At 43.8% G+C, this 19,710-nt stretch overlaps 1 protein-coding gene across 1 annotated transcript in view; it reads left to right on the top strand.

Annotated features, from left to right (window-relative positions):
- The window catches only part of LOC311033532 (glutamate receptor 1-like), a gene marked incomplete at its 5' end in the record, with an annotated part of 77,270 nt that overhangs the window by 31,911 nt on the left and 25,649 nt on the right, over nucleotides 1-19,710 (top strand). Inside the window, 7 exons of the mRNA XM_084041085.1 lie at nucleotides 1,874-1,927; nucleotides 6,379-6,537; nucleotides 7,346-7,513; nucleotides 8,768-8,872; nucleotides 9,098-9,208; nucleotides 14,540-14,746; nucleotides 15,152-15,597. Coding sequence (XP_083897211.1) covers nucleotides 1,874-1,927; nucleotides 6,379-6,537; nucleotides 7,346-7,513; nucleotides 8,768-8,872; nucleotides 9,098-9,208; nucleotides 14,540-14,746; nucleotides 15,152-15,597 — 1,250 coding nt within the window. The remainder of the gene's footprint in view (nucleotides 1-1,873; nucleotides 1,928-6,378; nucleotides 6,538-7,345; nucleotides 7,514-8,767; nucleotides 8,873-9,097; nucleotides 9,209-14,539; nucleotides 14,747-15,151; nucleotides 15,598-19,710) is intronic.

Here is a 19,710-nt window from a genome sequence, read left to right as displayed (position 1 = left end):
CACACACAAACACACAGATATTGTACACACACACACATACACACACACACACAGACACACCATCACACACATGTGTACGTGTGTCTGTCTGTCTGTGTCTGCGGCTAATCTCGGAAAACCACTATTCCCGCTTATGGGCAAACTCATATATGGGTATGCCCATATATGGATATATACTGATGGTTCATGAACCGTCTGAACGACCGACTTCAAACTCGGTGTGCATGTCTCCAAGGACCCGAGGGAGTGCGTTGCCCAGCATAGATGCTTGCCGATATAGATCTTCAGAGATTGTGTGCCCATTTCTCACATTCACTCATCAATATTACGTCACTGCCCCGAATGGGTGCTTGCCCGTCGCCCATGAATGACAGACAGTGAAGGTGTCAGCTGTCCCAGATATGGAGTTCCACATGGCTCCAGACTGCCCTCCTACTGTGATAACGTGTGCTGCAGTATGCATAATATACACCGGCCTCCTCTGCCCTCTAAACTGGCTCCAGTGTTCATCTGGTACCAGAACACAGATTTTCTTCAGATAACGCCACTGACAGCATCCTGAGGGCATCTGTTCTACTCTCTCCTTAGATTCAGAGCATCCACAGAATACATAAGTACGCCCCTGGATAATTTATTTATTTTTCTGACTCGATTTTATCGCAGATACATGAACAGACTGCACTTTAAAATCCTGCGTGTTCATTTCACTCAGAGTGAACAAATGGCTCCATTTGCTTACTTGCAGACTTAAATGAACGCACAAGATTTTCCTGTGTTGTTCTTCCAAGCTCCAGGCTGAGCTGCAGGGTCTGCTGTGTGTTGGAGTCACCATTAATAACAAATGTCACCGTCTGCCATCCCCCCGAGCATCATTAAACACACACACACACACACACACACACACACACACACACACACACACACACACACACACACACACACACACACACACACACACACACACACACACACACACACACACACACACACACACACACACACACACACACACACACACACACAATAAGCACATGCCCAAGCACACACACATGCTACCTAGACATGTAATTGCACACGCAAATAGACACTGGGCGTGCGCACATGCATACTCATACACATCATACTGTACGTGCACACATGGTAAGGTATGTGAAAAATGTGGTCATTGCACAACACGAAAATAAAGATGAGATGGGAGGAGATGAGAGGATAGGAGAGGGGGTAGGTGAGAGAGAGAGGAGAGGAGAGAATGTAGGGCTTGAGTACAGAGGAGCCGAGAAAAGGAGACATCAAAGGGAATAAGGAAGGTCAAATCAGTCTCTAATTGACCCCTACATTTTCTTCAAGTCACTTTTGTAATTTTACGGGTCAACCGTTATTCTGCACTTTGTCTGTTTGTTAGAAGACTTCTCATATGAGGATTGAATGTGATCTCCGTTCTGCTAGTATCCTCATTATTCACACTGTGAGATCACAGGAAAAGCATGTAAAATGAATATTCAACATTGTGTTTGTCTGTCTCATTGCCCCAATTACTGTCTGTCCTGAAATTTACAAGGTCCCCACCAGATATTCTGAAATAATGAAAGTGTCTCTCCTCCTCCTTCTCTTCTTCTCCTCCTCACTCAGTTGTCTTTATCAGTCCGTCTCTCAATTCAAATACATTAAATTCTAGTATTTCTTATTCTTTTTCTCATTAACACTTCATCTCTGCCTGTCTCTCTGTCTGTCTATCTATCTGTCTGTCTGTCTGTCTGTCTCTCTTACACTCTCTCACACACACACACACACACACACACACACACACACACACACACACACACACACACGCACATACACACACTTATCAACTGCCTCTGTCTTTTTGTTCCAGATTGTTGAACAAGGCAAGAATGCGAAGAGTTATCATTACATCCTGGCTAATCTGGTAAGGACTCTGTCACATCAATAACACTCTGTTTGCATTCATTGATTCCCTGCTGACGGAGACATTTCTCTTCACGACTCACTTCACCTTCTACAGTCCCTTTTACGCTGCTACAAAAACATGGACTCCAGACGCTAAATGCTTCATTACCTTTATAGCGCACTTACCAAATCACCTGTCCTGCATGTATTAATGTTGTCCCAAGCTGCTTAGTTTTATCTCTTAAATACCCTCCCCAATACACCCTCACGCACACATGCACGCACACACACACACACACACACACACACACACACACACACACACACACACACACACACACACACACACACACACACACACACACACACACACACACACACACACACACACACACACACACACACACACACACACACACTGTGAACAGAACAGGTGAGTCTGATTATATGTGAGAGGAGACAGAAGCTTGTCTATAGAAAGGAGTCCAGAGCTGCAGTGAGGCAGACAGACACATAAAGGTCAGACACTAATATGCAATAGCTCTCTTTGTTCGCTGCCATTTTCCCATCATGTCACGTGGTATTTTGGCAGCTCTAGCAGCATTTAGCCTCACTAAAATAGCCAAATGAAGGGTAAATTGATATGAAGAAAAGCCACAATAATAGTAGCATTAATATGCAGCTGTCAGTCCCGACGATTTTTCACTGCTGCAGATTTTAGATCACCCTCTTGTCTGCCCAGTTTTCTTGATTACATTTTAAATGATGAAGCTTGGACAGCAATAAAGGCTAATAACCAAAACAGCCACAATAATGTGTAATGGCTCCATTAAACATTAAAAGGCCTGTGCGACAATGACTTTTCCCCGATTGATTTTCTCTTTTTGTAAACCTCGTGTGTGTGTGTGTGTGTGTGTGTGTGTGTGTGTGCGTGTGCGTGTGCGTGCATCCATGCGTGTGAGTGAGAGATCGAGGGAGATCAGAGACATAAGCGAATCAGGGCTTCATGGAATGTTTCCTTTACTTCTGAGAATCAGGAAGGACCGGTTTCTATAGTAACCTGTCCAGCTCACTGCACTGCATTAACTGGCACATGGAGCAGAGACAAAAAAAGACTCAGCTGAGAAATACAGACACCTGGCAGCACACGCACTGGTACAATAGACAGACTGAGGAGAGGGGGGTGAATGAAGGTTGGGGGCAGGGGAGGTAAGGGAGGTAAGGATGCGCGTGGTTTAATTTGTGTCCTTTGGTTGTTGTTTTTTCTGTTTTCCCCGACATCCGCCTGCCTCTATATGTCATAGTACAATGATTGATATAAGATTGTGGAAAGTGAAGTCTGTTAACTCGCCACTCAGAACCTTTGTGCACTGTATTGGTCCGTATTTTATGTGTTTTAATCCCGTCTGTGCCTGAGCGCCATTTTATTCCTCCGTTTAGATCCTGTTCATACCAAGTGTAATACCGGCTTTCACCTGATGTGCCCCACATATTTATTGAAAACGATGGACTAATACTGTGCACACAGGTTTGGAATGGAGTTTTAACACCCATGGCTTAAAATGTTATGTGCCTCTCAAATTGTATTAGAGAGAGTAGGAAACTGTATGGAGGGGCTGGTCTATATACTTTGGTGTATGGAACCTGAATACATGGTGATTGTGTTTCAACACTTCTCAAACCTCTTCTTTTTTGATGGAATTCAGATACTTTATGCTAGTTCTCAGATATCCCTAATAGTATGTACAGAGAAGTACAGGCTTTGCGGGCAGATGTCCAGTGACTATATGGACCAAGAGACCAACACTATCATAGATACATACGCAAATGTCTGACTCGATAAAATACATCTATGATAGTTTTGATCCAAGGCTATTCACCATACAATTTGTCAACCAACGTCGTGGCTACAAGGCTGATTGACGTTGTGTTTTAATGTGGAAATATTATATGGGAACTGTGCAAGTAAGTGAGAGTAGCAGTGGCTCTAGAGGTAGAGCAGTTGTTTGGAAATTAAGAAGGTTCCGGTTTGCTCCCTGGCCCCTCCCACTGAACCCTTAAGTGCTCCCGATGAGCGGTCGGTTGGTGTCTTGAATGGTTGCCTCTGCTGTCTCTGTGTGTGAACGGATCAATGTAACGCACATTGTAAAGCACTTTGGATAAATTACAAGCCCTACTGATAGATGTTGTATCAACAAACGTTGTTCAGACGGCTAACTGATTTCAGGATGTTTGAAGGGAGGACGTAATTTAATGTTTACATTTCTCTCTCTCTCTCTCTCTCTCTCTCTCTTTCTCTCTCTCTCTCTGACAGTTTTCTCCTAAACATCTTTTGACTTCCCCTCCCTTCCTCTCTCCTTCCTTCTCTATCATTCTTCTCCCCATGCTGAAAGACGACCTCCCTCTCTCTCTCTCTCTCTCTCTCTCTCTCTCTCTCTCTCTCTCTTCCTCTCTCTTCCACCCCCCCCCTCAAAGTCACTCTTTTAGCACGTAAACGAATGTAAACAAAGTCGATTCAGACAATATAGAGCATCACCAAACCCAGTACTATTTTTTTTTTAAATAAAAATGTCAACTTCCTGTTGATTTAGCTATTTTTATTAGAAAGAAAACCTGGACTGGAACGGCGGATCCGGATCCGGATCTTCAAATAGTAAAATCAACAGGAAGTTGACATTTTTATTAAAAAAACAAACAGTACTGGGTTTGGTGATGTTCTATATTGTATGAATCAGCTATGTTTGGGTTCATTTATGGGTTAAAATAGTGACTTTGAGAGCTGTTTTACTGTACAATGTAAGTCAATGAGGAGCATATTTTGAATTATCAATTTCTAATCAATGGAGCAATTATTTTTGATTTCTTGTCCACCTTTGGAGTTACATCATGGCAAGGTAACTACACAACCCAAACCTCTACCAAAGTGGTCTTACCCTTTAACAGTAAATCACTCGATTCTCCTTCCAGGACCTTCCACCAGCCCTCCATTGTTCCTGGTGAACAGAGTAAAATAACTGAAGTCTATGAGGTTCAGATCGAATATTTCCATCCATTCTCACCCCTCTCTCCCTCAGGGAAATGAGACTCTAGAATAACGTGAAATGTAGTTCTCATTCTCACCCCTCTCGCTCTCAAGAAAGATGGAAGTGACACCTCTGTAGAATAACCCCCCTTAGCCAAGGAGAGGGATACGTCGTTTTCATTATATGTTTGACCCTACACTCTTACGGTCACAGCTAAAAGGTTTTAGAATGTAATGTAGCAGACAGTATGGAACACTGCTGTTACAATACACAAATCACTATGCTTTTTTGCCATGAATGTATCAAGACAATATTGCCAAAGTAACAGAATAATCGGATTAATAAAGAAAATACAGGAAGGAAAACATAGGTAATATCCTACTATAATTCTACTATGCTGCTACTATACAATTAGGAAACCTCTGTCAGTTTTGTGAACTCTCACTCAATTAAGACTGCTGTAGTGAAAGGCCCTCATCCATTTTTCTCCTGAGTGGGATGACAAATAGATTTAAAATTGCACACAGGCATTGACTGTGGGCATATGCAGGGAGTGAGAAAGCTGATTCTTCACTTTTCCCACTTATAAGCTGTTCATTAGCACTCAATTAAGACTGCTGTGGGTGTACTCGTATCATGGGGGAGTGACTCATGGAAGCAGTGCCAGGGTTAATTGATCGGCAGGTGTTTCCAGTGGACCGTTCGCTAAATCCCACTAGTTCAGCAATCATCGTTAACGACCATAGACTAGGACAAAGTCCCATTCATATCATATAATCAATATGAACTACATGAAATCAGCAACATTCAATAACATTATAACACTATGGTCAAACGCTGCTGCTGTGGGATTCCAGGATGGAGGGTGCATTGTTTACAATGCAGGCTATGGCTGTGGTTTCAAACATACACACAAATACACAGCTTAACATCGGGAACATTTTTGCCAGACCCAGGGGGTCGGCCTACAGGAGGCTTTGTCGGTCGGTCGGTCTGTCCCTCTTTTCCTCTGCACAGACGTCATGCGAAGTCCGGCCATTCAGATTTCAACCACTAGGGGTCTGGCAGTGCTCCGAGGAGCACTTTTTCTAGTTCTCGGTAGTTATGCCCCTCTCCGCATGCGTAGAAATACATTTTATATAGGGTGACCAGACGTCCCGGTTTGACCGGGATTGGCGAGAACAGACATGCACAAACCTGATGATTTTTTTTGGCAAAAATAGCCGCGCAAAAAAAAGTGGTGGGTTGAAGTGGTTAAAAAAAAACGTCCTATCACACAAAGATTTGACGGTCCCCCTGTGGTAACTCTGAGGATCCCCTAGGGGTCACGGAACCCATGTTGAAGACCCCTGGTCTACAGCATATGGAGGTCAGAAAACAGCCTTTACAGAATGGTTGCTCACATTGTGTATCTATCTCTTCATAATATCTTGTCTGTGTGCTTCAGGGTTTCCTGGATATTGATTTGACAGACCTAAGGAAAGGCGGAGCAAACATAACAGGCTTCCAGCTGGTCAACAACTCGGCGCCAGAGGTCAGCCGTGTGGTCCAGCAGTGGATGGACTTTGACCACAAAGATGCCAAAGTGCCCAAGAGAAGCCTGAAGGTATTTAATCCCCCTATCTGTGTCAGGTTTACATCTTTCTACTGCTTAATTCATACTCCATAGCAGGAGGTGTCACTTGCCAAAAATAACAGATCTACAAGCAAGCATGCTTTGATGGACACCCTTGACAATTTAAAATGCTAGAATGACATGTCTAAACAAAAATGTACAAGTAATTGAATACAGACAATTGAATATGGCAGAGTATTAACAATGGTGAATGCAGTAATACCACCAGCTGCCCAGTTTCAAAATGGTGAACACATGAACTGAATAGTAGCAAACTAGTTTTACAGTGTGTTAATCAGCTTGATTACAAGCACTCAAGAATTAACTCATTCACTGCCAATGACGTCTTTTGACGGCTGTAAATCGAAAGCCCTCACTGCCAATGACATATTTTGACATTTTGCACACAGAACCAGGAGATAACGTGATCCAAAGATTTTACTGCTCCATTCACTTCCTGGTTAAAGTATTTGGGAAATATTCTGTATCTCGCTCCTGTGTTTTACTATGTATTTTTGGCAAGACATGCTATTTTCAACGGCGTATGACAAGCGAGCGGGAGCTGGCGCTGAATTTTTTGTGAAACCCTCCGTGATTAGCAACCATCAGGGGATCTAGATATTCTGTGACTACTTGAAAAGCTAAGAAAATCGCAAAATCGCTGGCAGTCCGGGCTTTTTGAGCTATTTAGTGAATGGCAGTGCATTAGTTAACGTGCATATGGAAAATATAGATTGTGTATGGGACCTGAGATAATTGTATCTGATATAAAGTGTTATTAGCTGTTGTGTCTCTGCAGTACACAGGTGCTCTGACCTACGACGGGGTGAAAGTCATGTCGACGGCGTTCCAGAACCTGAGGAGACAGAGAATAGATATCTCCCGTAGGGGCAACGCCGGAGAATGTCTGGCCAACCCACCCGCTCCCTGGGGACAAGGCATCGACATCCAGAGAGCACTACAGCAGGTCACCACACACACACACACACACACACACACACACACACACACACACACACACACACACACACACACACACACACACACACACACACACACACACACACACACACACACACACACACACACACACACACGCACACACACGACTACATGCAGACACTGCGAAACAAAGTGTCACATGCACACAGACATAGATACATGCACACACCGTGTACAGTGCATAGACACCAAGTGGCCACCACATGCACAGAAGCACACACACAACAACATGTCTATGTGTGCATGTTGACACATACAGGCTAAATCACACACAAACACACACACACATGTGCACGCACACACATACGCAAGCACGCACACACACACACGCAAGCACGCACACATACACACATAAACACATGCAAATACATAAATCCATGCGTGCATTCATGCAAGTGTTTGAGTGGCACATTGACTAACAGTTCCTGAACCAGGGCTGGCTGAACAAATGAGGTCTCGTTCTGTCGCATAAAGTTCACATTAAGTCCCTGCAGACCAGTATCGAATGTGACATCACTGCTAGTAAACACACCCCTGAGCATCATGGGATATGGCATCAACAATTGAGTTCACTAATGTAATGGTTGTACCAGCCACACTACTCAATGGAATAGCGAGGCACTCTCCCCAACATTTCACATGCATATGGAAACGTACTTGCGCACAGCACACACCTAACGTTTTCACACTGTATAGAGTAGAGTTTCACTTGTTGTTCGGAATGCATCAGTGCATCCCAAAGAGTGTGCAGCGTGCGCGTGTGTGTGCGCGTGCGTGCGTGTGTGTGTGGCCTGAGGCTCTGTCTGTGGAATGGCTGTGCAAAGGTCTGGTCAATGTAACCATCTGCCTGAGGGTGGACTGGAGATTGAGGCTGCTCTTGCTCAATTAACTCCCTCACACAGCCAAGAAAAATACTGCAGTGTGTGTACACACACACACACACACACACACACACACACACACACACACACACACACACACACACACACACACACACTGTGTGTATGTCATTAACCTCCGTAGGCACACATGTACTGTAGCACATTCACAAATAAATGAACACTATGCAAACGCATTCAACCCAAGCTAAACACGCAATGGCAATGTAAACAGTTGACACATAAATGTTCTGCTGCTGGTTGATGGAACATTAATCTCATGCATGATGAGATGAGTTCCTCCTCTTTCCGCTCTGATGCCATGTGTTTGACCTTCACAGGTCCGCATCGACGGGCTGACGGGTCACATCCAGTTCAATGAGAAAGGCCGCAGAATCAACTACACTGTCAGCGTTATGGAACTGGCCCCCTCTGGACCCAAGAAGGTGAGTCTGCTGTCTGGGCTGTGAGGTGACAGAAACAGACTTGGGGTCACAAGAAGGTCACCGTATCAATTCCTTGAATTGGCTTGGATCATCTGGGTGGGGAAAGTGTCCAATCTTAAAGAGTTGGAGATGAATCATTGTTGTACTATGTATATGTTTGTTTGTTTGTTTGTTTGTTTGTTTGTTTATTGTTCCCCCTACTTTAACGTGTCCTGTTTGTTGTAGGTGGGCTACTGGAATGAAGATGAGAAGTATGTGAGCACAGCGGCCTTCGTGAGAGGCAGCAATGAAACATCTGGCCTCCAGAACAAGACCTACATTGTCACCACTATCCTGGTGAGTCTCTGCGTGTGCATGTGCGTGTGTGTGTGCGTGTGCGTGTGCGTGTGCGTGTGCCTGCCAAGGACGTAAACGTACGTCTTTTCTTCTTTTTTTATTCCACAAGAGGGCGCTCTAACAAAACTTAGGAATGATCCTTTGGTGCTGTGAGAAGGAATGTTGTTTTGCTGCGTTTTAATCTCAGGCAGTCAATGTGTAAAGACTATTCTGATTCCTTTTTTTTTACCCAGGGGAGGTTCACTGAGAACGAATTATGTTTTTCAGGAACACCCTGCTTCACACTCACACAGACACACACACATTAAAACCTGGGAGCTGCCCGGTACAATCACAGTCTTATGCTGTTGGCCACTGAGCAGCTCCACTGGAGCAGTTGGGGGTTCAGTGCCTTGCAATCGTGAAGTTCTGAGTTCTTGTGTACTGTAGGGTAATGATGATTACGGTATCTGGTCATGTGCTAGTAGGTGGTTGCAGGTGGAAGGCAACACTCAGCATCCACGTTAAGCTATCTCAGATTCATGTCATTAGATGGAAGAATACAGTACCACATGTATGGTATGCAGTCAGGTGTAAGTTTGGCTCAGGGACAACCCTGTCATGCAGAGTCCTTGGGAACTTTGGATGTTAATACTTATAAACCCTATATATTTTTTTTGACCGGGGTCCCCCCGGGGTATAGCCTTGTTCCCCTAATTTTCTCCCCTCCACCAAATCTCTTTGCTGAAAATAGCCAAGCTACATGCTCACAATACGCCTCATTGCATCACGTGAGCTTGTAGATCTACTATTTTTGCCGAATGTTTGCTTAATTTTTTCAGAATGTTTGCCATGCCCAGAATATGGTTCAATGGTTAAAATCACGTCGTGTTTTTGAAAACATTACTAGGCTGACACTGATGCGATGCACTGCAATATCTTTTAGGCTTGCATCACAACTGCAGTGTTATTATAGAACAGCCACATACAGTAGCTGTGTACGGCTTGGCAGTAGATGGGCAGCAGACCTCCACTGCGCAGGTTAATGGGGTAAGGGATTTCTATGGCGTGCCTCTTTGCAAACCCTGCTGTTCTGGCTGGCGGACACAGCTAAGACTGGGTTAGGAGGCGATATGGAGGAGCATGGTTGAATGAGCTCAGTCTAGCACCCAGCACCACCAAGGAATTTCACTAAAACCAGGCCATGGAGCAGAGCTACAGTATAAGGTTGAGTTTTCTTGGAATGTGTCATTAGGCAGACATTGTAAGATCACCCAATGTGTACATTACAATAAGATCATGTTTCAGTATTTGTTTTTTGCGGGTGAGTCAAGTCATGTTCAGATTGATCTTCTGACATTTTCCACAAATCAAAAAAGTTGTTGAATGAGTTAACAGCCACGTTATGGGAGGGGTGGGTAGCATTTGTTTTGGTTCACTTTCGCTTTTAACTTTAGTTGCTGGTGGTTTTAGGAGTTCAAGAGAGAGGAGTAACGTTGCACCTCAATTCCCCTTTCCCCATTGTGGAGCACAATGGAAACAAGCTACAGCTTTTTTGTGTATAGTCCACGTTGGTGTTTTCCTAATGAATGACATTGTTGGGATTTATTTAAACTGCCAGTAAAGTACCCTATCTATCTATCTACCCCTAGGCTGGGACCGTAACAGAACAGAACACTCAAATTCATCATGTTAAATTACATTTTTAAGAGACTCAGCAATGAGGTTGAAAAAAGTATGAATTAATCTGAGTCTTATTATCCATATATTGCATAGGGCGAGTGTCCATTGCCATCAGCCAATTTGCCATGCCACAAAAAAACTAATGTTGTGTGTCTCCAAAGACACAAGATAGCTTAGCTGAGTGCATGGTGAAGAGAGAGAGAGGGAGAGAAAAAGAGATGCATTTATGTCTAGTACCCCTGCCTACAGTACACTTTATTGCTAATATCTATTAAGATATGATCAAATACCTCTCATCACGTAAGAATGTTGTTCATAGGCTCCTGGCTTTCTTTACATGTGTCTGTAGCTACAGTAAAGTCATCATCAATTGGGGCTCTGAGGGCGCACATAATGTGCTGTCTCTGTTATGCTTTAATATGCAAGTTAAAAACGAATCTAAGAGAATGAGCATGTGATTGTTAAGTTGATATGTCAAGATATCACAGAGATATTAGGCTACAATGATTCTGCCTCACAGCTAGAAGGTCCTGGGTTCGATTCCCGCCGGGGACGCTGTGGGCGCTGGGGGCGTGTTCTCTCCTCCGCGTCATCAGTGCCCATACCCTAGGTGGGGTTGGCGAAAGGGCCTTTCTGTGTGGAGTTTGCATGTTCTCCCCGCGTCCCCTAGGGTAGTACTAGGTGCGTTATTATGAATCCCACGCCAGGTCCTGGCAAACCTGCTGTGATTGGTCAGTAGTCGCTGTGATTGACAGTTCTCGTTTTTGCTACTATGCCTATACCTAACCTTAACCCTAACCCTAACCTCAGTAAAACTATGCCTAAACCTAACCCTAACCCTAACCCTAACCTCAGTAAGACTATGCCTAAACCTAACCTTAACCCTAACCCTAACCTCAGTAAAACTATGCCTGCCAGGGAGCCAATCAGACAGGTAAGGCGGGTCTAAATCCTGGAGCGTTGGTGGGATCCATAATCAGGCGTACTAGGTACCCTCACAAAAAACATGCAGTAATCCTTGTCTCTGCTGCCTCCCCCTGGTCAGCCGGGGCGTCTGATGGAGGGGAAAGGAACTGGTTGGAATAACGTGTTCCTTCCACTCGCTATGTCCTCCCGGGGAAACTCCCCCCTGTCAGGCGATAAGAAGCGGGCTGCTCACTCCTCATGCGTTGTAGGGAAGCTTGAGCTCAGTTCGGGGCTCTCCCCAGGCTGGCAAAGGGAGAGTAGTGCCCAGGATTACAAGCTTAGGCATTAGCACTGGGTGAAAAATGGGTTACAAAATTATGGGATAAAAAAAATAAAAAGGCTACAATGATTCTGTAAGTGTCAATAATGCCTCTGCATTTGGTCCATCTCGTTTCCATGTGATGTATTGGTGAGCAGAGAGCTTTTGTTTCCCCCACGTCTCCTGACATCATTATATCACTGTGTGTGTGTGTGTGTGTGTGTGTGTGTGTGTGTGTGTGTGTGTGTGTGTGTGTGTGTGTGTGTGTGTGTGTGTGTGTGTGTGTGTGTGTGTGTGTGTGTGTGTGTGTGTGTGTGTGTGTGTGTGTGTGTGTGTGTGTGTGACCTTTCTCTCCGCTGTGTACCTGGGGTCATTTTCTCTGCCAGCAGGTGACCCATAGCAGCTGTGTGTAACCATGATTACCTTCCTCTCAACCGTAACCCACAGGAGGGCTGCTCATCTTAACACCATCATGAAATATGGAAGTAGGATTTGCTGTGCTCACTGTAGTCTTAGCTTTATGTAACTCTGCCAATTGTAACGACCTGAGGGAACTGGGGCCTCCGTGGTTCGATGGTGGACAATTCAAAACTGACCTGCTTCAATCCCACTTCCAATGCACTATTCACTTCTTGGCTGCTTGCCTTTGATTTATCTGTTGACTGTTGGAACATCGAAATATTCTGAGAGAGAGAGAGAGAGGGAGAGAGAGAGAGGGAGAGAGAGAGGGGGAGAGAGGGAGAGAGGGAGAGGAAAAGGCCCCAGGTGTCATGTCAGCTGTGATCTTCTCAGGATGTCCAATCAATTTGCATGTACGTGTGTGTGTGTGTGTGTGTGTGTGTGTGTGTGTGTGTGTGTGTGTGTGTGTGTGTGTGTGTGTGTGTGTGTGTGTGTGTGTGTGCGTGTGCGCGCGCGCGCGTTGGTGTGTCTTTGTGTGTGCACATGCATGTGTGTATTGAATATCATCACTCTTTCTTCCTTTTTTCTTGTTTTGTGAAAAGCTTCAGCTGCTTAAATAGGGGATAAACGCAAGTCGTGATCTTTGTGCCTTGGTGAAATTATGCATCAAACAAATGTATAATGCCGTATTAAGTTCATGCTTAGTTAAGTTCATGCAACCTAACTATGTAATTACACTTTATCTGTCTCTGAATTTATTACATCAGAACTTTGCCCTGCTGCTGCTCACACTGGTTACTCCTATATTATGTCCAAGGCTAATACCTTTCAAGAGATATAGCATATTAATGTATCAGCTCAAGTACTGTGCAGTAATGTTATGTATATGGAGGGGAAAACAATGTGTTACACAGGACAGATAGTAATATCCTGAGTGTAAAATTTAGAGTGTTGTGTCCATGTACACTCTGTACAGTAACTAATGAACTCTCTGGATTTTAGCCAACATAAAATGCTTTTTCGAAGCTCAGAGTAGCTATGGTTTCTGAGTTTGATTGCATTCATGAGTCCGCATTCAAACGCAAGTCCGTGTTCATCCGCAAGTCCGCGTTCATCGGTTCTGACCGCGGCCTGACCACTTTCATGGATACCAGGCTGTCTACCACCGACAAGAAGTCAGATTTAAAACAAGACCAGGCCTCTTAGGCCGATGCGCAATTAAGTACATTGGACAATTGCAATCTCTCCAGGGCTGTTAAAAGAGCTTCACTAGAGTAGTGTTTCAATGATCTGAATCTGATTGAAATGCTACTTATGCAAGATACACAAGACTGTGCTAAAAGCAACACAACATCAGCAATAATACTGGATATGCCATGAAAAAAAGAAAGAAGAATAAGATAATGTAAGGCAATTAAAAAAATAAGGAATAAGATGAAGCCTCATGGGAAATGTCTTTAGCTGTAGTGGGGGGAGGGGGGGGGTTAGTTTACTGTCTGGATTTATAGAATGTACTTGTATCCAGATGTATTTGTGTGTACTGTGCAGTATTGATTTGATTGATTGTATTCCTTTTTTGCTCTTATTCTTTTGTATATTGTATATGTCCTTGTTCAGGGCTCTGACAGCCGCCGGGGGAAAAAACTCTTCTTGAGCCTTCAGTCCCGGGGATTGAGACAATTCAAAGGCTTCCCAGTCCACATAATTCTTTTAGCTCTACTCAAGCATCTACTGACGTAAATGTCCTTCAGTGGTACACTCAGCTGAATCCTTCAACTTATGTAGAACTTGCATATCTCGGGAATGGCTATTTCCATACCATACATTGATGCCCCCCCGTCAGGATACTCTGGCTGGTAGCAGAGTAGAAAGACTTCAGGACTTTCTGTGACACCTTGAATTTCGTTTACTGCCTGAGGCAGTTTCCTCGCCTTCTTTGCCACAGACTGCGTATGCATTCTCCAGGTCAGCTGCTCAGTGATGTGCACAAAAGCTTGGCGATATAGGAGATAATTCACACCTATTCTCATCCCTCCCTGTTGTAGGAGTCCCCATATGTGATGTTGAAGAAAAACCATGAGCAGATGGGGGGGAACGATAAGTACGAGGGCTACATTGTGGAGCTGGCCGCAGAGATAGCCAAGCATGTGGGCTACCACTACAAACTGAAGGTTGTCTCTGATGGCAAGTACGGAGCCAGAGACGCAGAAACCAAGATGTGGAACGGCATGGTGGGAGAACTGGTGTATGGGGTGAGTGAGCCCACTTACCCACCTACTGTAGCTGTGCATAATAATATTTAAAACCTTTGTTTTAGATGCACTTTCTATTACCTCACATTTCATTTCATGTTCCCTCGCTCTCATCCATCCTCCCAGGACAGAGACAGCCATGATGAAAAGATGACGGTCTTTCATTGTTAACACATTGTTCTTTCTCTTCTTCGTGTGTGTGTGTGTGTGTGTGTGTGTGTGTGTGTGTGTGTGTGTGTGTGTGTGTGTGTGTGTGTGTGTGTGTGTGTGTGTGTGTGTGTGTGTGTGTGTGTGTGTGTGTGTGTGTGTGTGTGTGTGTGTGTGTGTGTGTGTGTGTGTGTGTGTGTGCGGGGACTGTGCATGCATGTGTGCGTTCATATGTACATGCACATGTCCCTTCCTCAGAAAGCTGATGTGGCTGTGGCTCCTCTGACCATCACTCTGGTTCGGGAAGAAGTGATCGACTTCTCCAAACCCTTCATGTCTTTGGGGATCTCCATCATGATTAAGAAACCCACCAAGTCCAAACCGGGGGTGTTCTCCTTCCTGGACCCACTGGCCTATGAGATCTGGATGTGCATTGTGTTCGCCTACATCGGCGTCAGCGTGGTTCTGTTCCTGGTCAGCCGTTTTAGTCCGTACGAGTGGCACGCAGACGACTATGATGATGGGGCCGATCCACAGTCGCCCACCCAGCCCTCGGCCTCAAATGGGGTCCAGCCAGGCCAACCGGGTGGCCAGGCAAACCCCAACCAGCAGAGCCCGGAGCAGACAAATGAGTTTGGCATCTTCAACTCCCTGTGGTTCTCCCTGGGAGCATTCATGCAGCAGGGCTGTGACATCTCCCCAAGGTAAGCAGATGACAAGGACACAAGGCTTGTTTATCATTACATACAGCACAGAACTGCTTTTTCTCTGCTGCTTACTGCACTGCCAAGAGTTCAATATGTTGTTTTCTTGTTCCAGTCAGGCTGTGCTTTGCTTGTGGGGAGATTTACGTCTACATTGGTTAGTTATCGCACAGAATTGAGATGAAAGTTAAGTGTATAGTGTTGTTCAAATTTTCCCTATATGGCCATTACTCGTCCTAAACTTTTAGACCAATTGAAAGTATGTTGTTCTTTCTGTAGTTAGTTACGTTTTAAACGTTTTAAATCCCATCAGAACATCCACCTTGTGGGGGCGGGAGCATGTTGATGCATAGTGGCTACAGTATATGAACAGTTGTTATTGTAATAATTTAGCGCGTTGATGAGGTCTATCTATCTTCTTTTTTATTATTTTCAAAACTTTTTGGGGAACACCTAGGTGATACAAGTCAGACTCTTGAAGGACTCTTGTTGAGTATCCCAGTGTGGGGATGGATCAGTGTCTTATCACTCCCCTGGAGCGCTCTCCTGAGCGCTGCTATAGAACCACCCTCAAAAAGATCACCAATTAAAAATCTCATTAATGTGTCTGAAATTAGAGACACTGAGGGGTTGACTTTCTGAGCTTTCCGGAGGGACTTGAATGTAGAGGAGAGGAGAATATCAACATTAGCAGCCTCAGATCTAAACCAACAGAGACTGGTGGTGATTGGGTTATTATGGATAGAGAGAGAGATTTTGTCATGTGTCTGTCTATGCATCCTAGAATTTACATTAGACAGTTAATATGCATCCTAGAATTTACATTAGACAGTTAATTAAATTACAATTTTCCTCATACTGAGACTGACTGATGAGGATTTCCTTTTAGATTGTATTATTATTTATCTTGTGATAAACTTTTGCTATAGTCTGAATATCTACAGTGAAAATGTTTGGTGAGCATTCAGAGGAAGAATGAAGACTAGTGTACTGTAAGAGGTTAATGTCACTCTCCTCTTCGCTGTCAAGACATTTAACAGCTGAGTCCATCTTTCTAGCCATGTGCTTCCAGGTACAAATCTGTGCCACTGTAATCAGTTTTATCTGGGCTGGAACGGAAGTGACTCAGGAAGAGGTAGTGGTTGCCTGGTAATTGTAAGGATTGTACTTTTTTTTTTCTTCTTTTTTTTTCTTAAAGTGTATGTATACAGATATTATCTGTCTTACACAACTATCAGAAGGTAGGACATCTCTGTATGTTTTTTCTGTGTTCAGTACAGTAGTACAGGATCAGGATTGTAGTGACTGTCGCCTTGTTCATAGTGGCCTTCAACTGACATTTGCCATCTTCTGCCTGGAGACAGCAGCACTGCATGCCTTTCCTGGGAAGATAAGGACTATTGTACTCAAGTACTGTTTTCTCCAGGACAGAACATGCATGTGCAATAATTATTGATTTCCTGGTACACCTTCCCTTCCCTAGGTGATCCCGTGTGTGTGTGTGTGTGTGTGTGTGTGTGTGTGTGTGTGTGTGTGTGTGTGTGTGTGTGTGTGTGTGTGTGTGTGTGTGTGTGTGTGTGTGTGTGTGTGTGTGTGTGTGTGTGTGTGTGTGTGTGTGCGCGCCTTGCTGGGTAGGATACACAGGGTTACATAAATATAGGGCCATGTTTAAAGAAGACATGTCACATTGTAGGTTGTTGGCACTGCAAGCCATTATAGCTGTGGCTGTAGGACACACATACAGGAGATGGTGCAATTTGTGCATATTTCTTCAGCTGCAGCATGCTGAATATTTACCCTATGGCATGCTGTAGGAATATTCCCTCCCTAGGAAATTTGGGTGACCTAAATGTTGTGGTTTTCACAGTAAGAATTAACGTGTGCGTGTGTGATTGTGTGCGTGCCCTTACGTACTAGAGCACTGCTGGTTTTCTATTCTAGCAGACAGATTGACAGACTAATTTAGACATGCAAGGACGTTGAATGGGAGAAGAATATTCCTTTCCTAGGAAATTTGGGTGACCTAAATGTTGTGGTTTTCACAGTAAGAATTGACACAGGTGTATATTACCAGCATACTACTTAGTATCGACCTAAAGTACATAACAAATAGAATAGAAAACTAGGAGTATTCTGGGCCGTCAGTGCCAGAACTGAGAACAAATGATATGGTAGAGTTTCGTATTTGTGTATCAACACAGTTAAAAGGGTTAGGGCTAGGGATGAACAGAAACGATTAAAAACACAGCTGAAATGTGCCAGAGGAGCAGTGTTTTCTGTAGGAAGCCGTGTGCTTGTTTGAGATGTTTGAGCTTGAGAGGCATGGTGTGTGATCAAAGCTTCACTCAGACAGACCTTGGATGAACAAACATTAATGATGTTTTAAATGTTGCTCATATATTGCTGAATCATACTGTATATTCTTTGGGTTGTAAGATGATGAGCTGTGTGGGGTGATACTGTGTGTATACAGCAAACAGATCAGATGAGTTGATGATGAGGGAGAACATGAGGAAGGTTATGTTCTCTGAGAACGATTAGAAGTGCCACACAAGTCAGCCACATGGTCCCCATAGATTCACAATGCATGAAATACAACATATACATTCAGTAAACACACACACATGTTGCATGCACATGTTATCGGTAAATACATGCATTAATTACCATAAATATACAGAAAATGTATGTGTATTGTAACACACATGTTTTGTCTTGTGATAATATTGGATTAATAAATTGGATTGGATTAATACATGAATTCATTTGCTTTATGTCAGTTCATGACCACATGATGGTCATAATTGGTATGCAAATAGGCAAGTGAGAACAAATTTAACCCAATCTGTTATAATTACAGTAAAACAGATTTACTGGAATCTACATGGTAACCGTGACATACTGCACACATCAACAACCTCACATTAAAGAAAAGAAAAAGTTTAGTTGAATGTTGTGTGGTTTTGTCTTTTGTGACTTTGTGAGAACAGAATGTAGTAGAGAGGTGTATTTGGTCGTTTGTCAGCATTTCCATTTAGTCACCAACAAAAGACCAAGGTGCAAATTTAAATTAAAGGTGCTGCGATTATTCATTCATTTTGAGGATGAATAAGAAGAAGGTGAATAAGAAGAAGGATCAAGGGGAGGAAGGTGAAAAACAGGAATAGGGGGAAGACAAATGAGAAATACTGGAGGGTCAATTAGCAGAACTGTCTGGATCTAAATATTAATTAAAACTTGGAAGTCTCTAATAGCACAATGCCCGAGGAGGACTTAACATGTTTATTCTGCATCACTCAAACTCACAACATTAGACACCAAGGGCAATGGTTTATCTCATGAGCTACTGCCACCCTAATGTGACTGTGAGTGAGAGAAGTCCATGTCATCAAGCAAATGACTTTTGGAACCGTTACATTGGGTAGAATGCTGAGGGATTGTGGGTATTGTACTTTGACTCTTTGTTACAATACATTGCATGTAAAGGCAGATTTCAAACTAGTGCCAAAAATGGCGTTATCAAGACGACATTTTCACTTTCTATTTCACTTTATTTCGTGATTAGATTAGAAGAAATACAACAGGGACTTGTCCCTGATTAATGCAGGTTAATCGAGGACAAAGTGGTTGTTTTGGGCCGGGCAGCAGAGCTGAAATGTCTAATTTCCTTGTGCATGCGTGCGTGAACCAGTGTGTACATACTGTAACTGTACATGGTTGTTTGTATTAGTTTTTGGGAGTGTTTGTGCCGTTCTCCTTCTGATGTCAGCAGCAACACTCGGGTCCTCTCATAAGCCATTCTGTCTGTCTTACCATCACTCCATCTGTCCTCCTTTACCTCTCTCTCTCTCTCTCTCTCTCTCTCTCTCTCTCTCTCTCTCTCTCTCTTTCTCTCTCTTTCTCTCTCTCTCCCCCTCTCCCTCTCTCCCTCTCTCCCTCTCTCCCCTCCTCTCTCTGGATGAATTTAGGGATGAATTGTTCGGTTGCCATTTCCCCTCTCATCTCATTGCTGATGGGATGTGTCCTTCATTTCCCCTCTCGCACCCACACACACACACAAACAAAAATAGGAGTGATATGGCTGAAATAAATGGAAAGTGGAGCATCATATGG

The sequence above is a fragment of the Gymnoscopelus microlampas genome (genome assembly GCF_963454915.1).
Source record: "Gymnoscopelus microlampas genome assembly, chromosome: 18".
NCBI classification, from domain to species: domain Eukaryota; kingdom Metazoa; phylum Chordata; class Actinopteri; order Myctophiformes; family Myctophidae; genus Gymnoscopelus; species Gymnoscopelus microlampas.
This window is presented reverse-complemented; position numbering and strand designations above follow the sequence as displayed.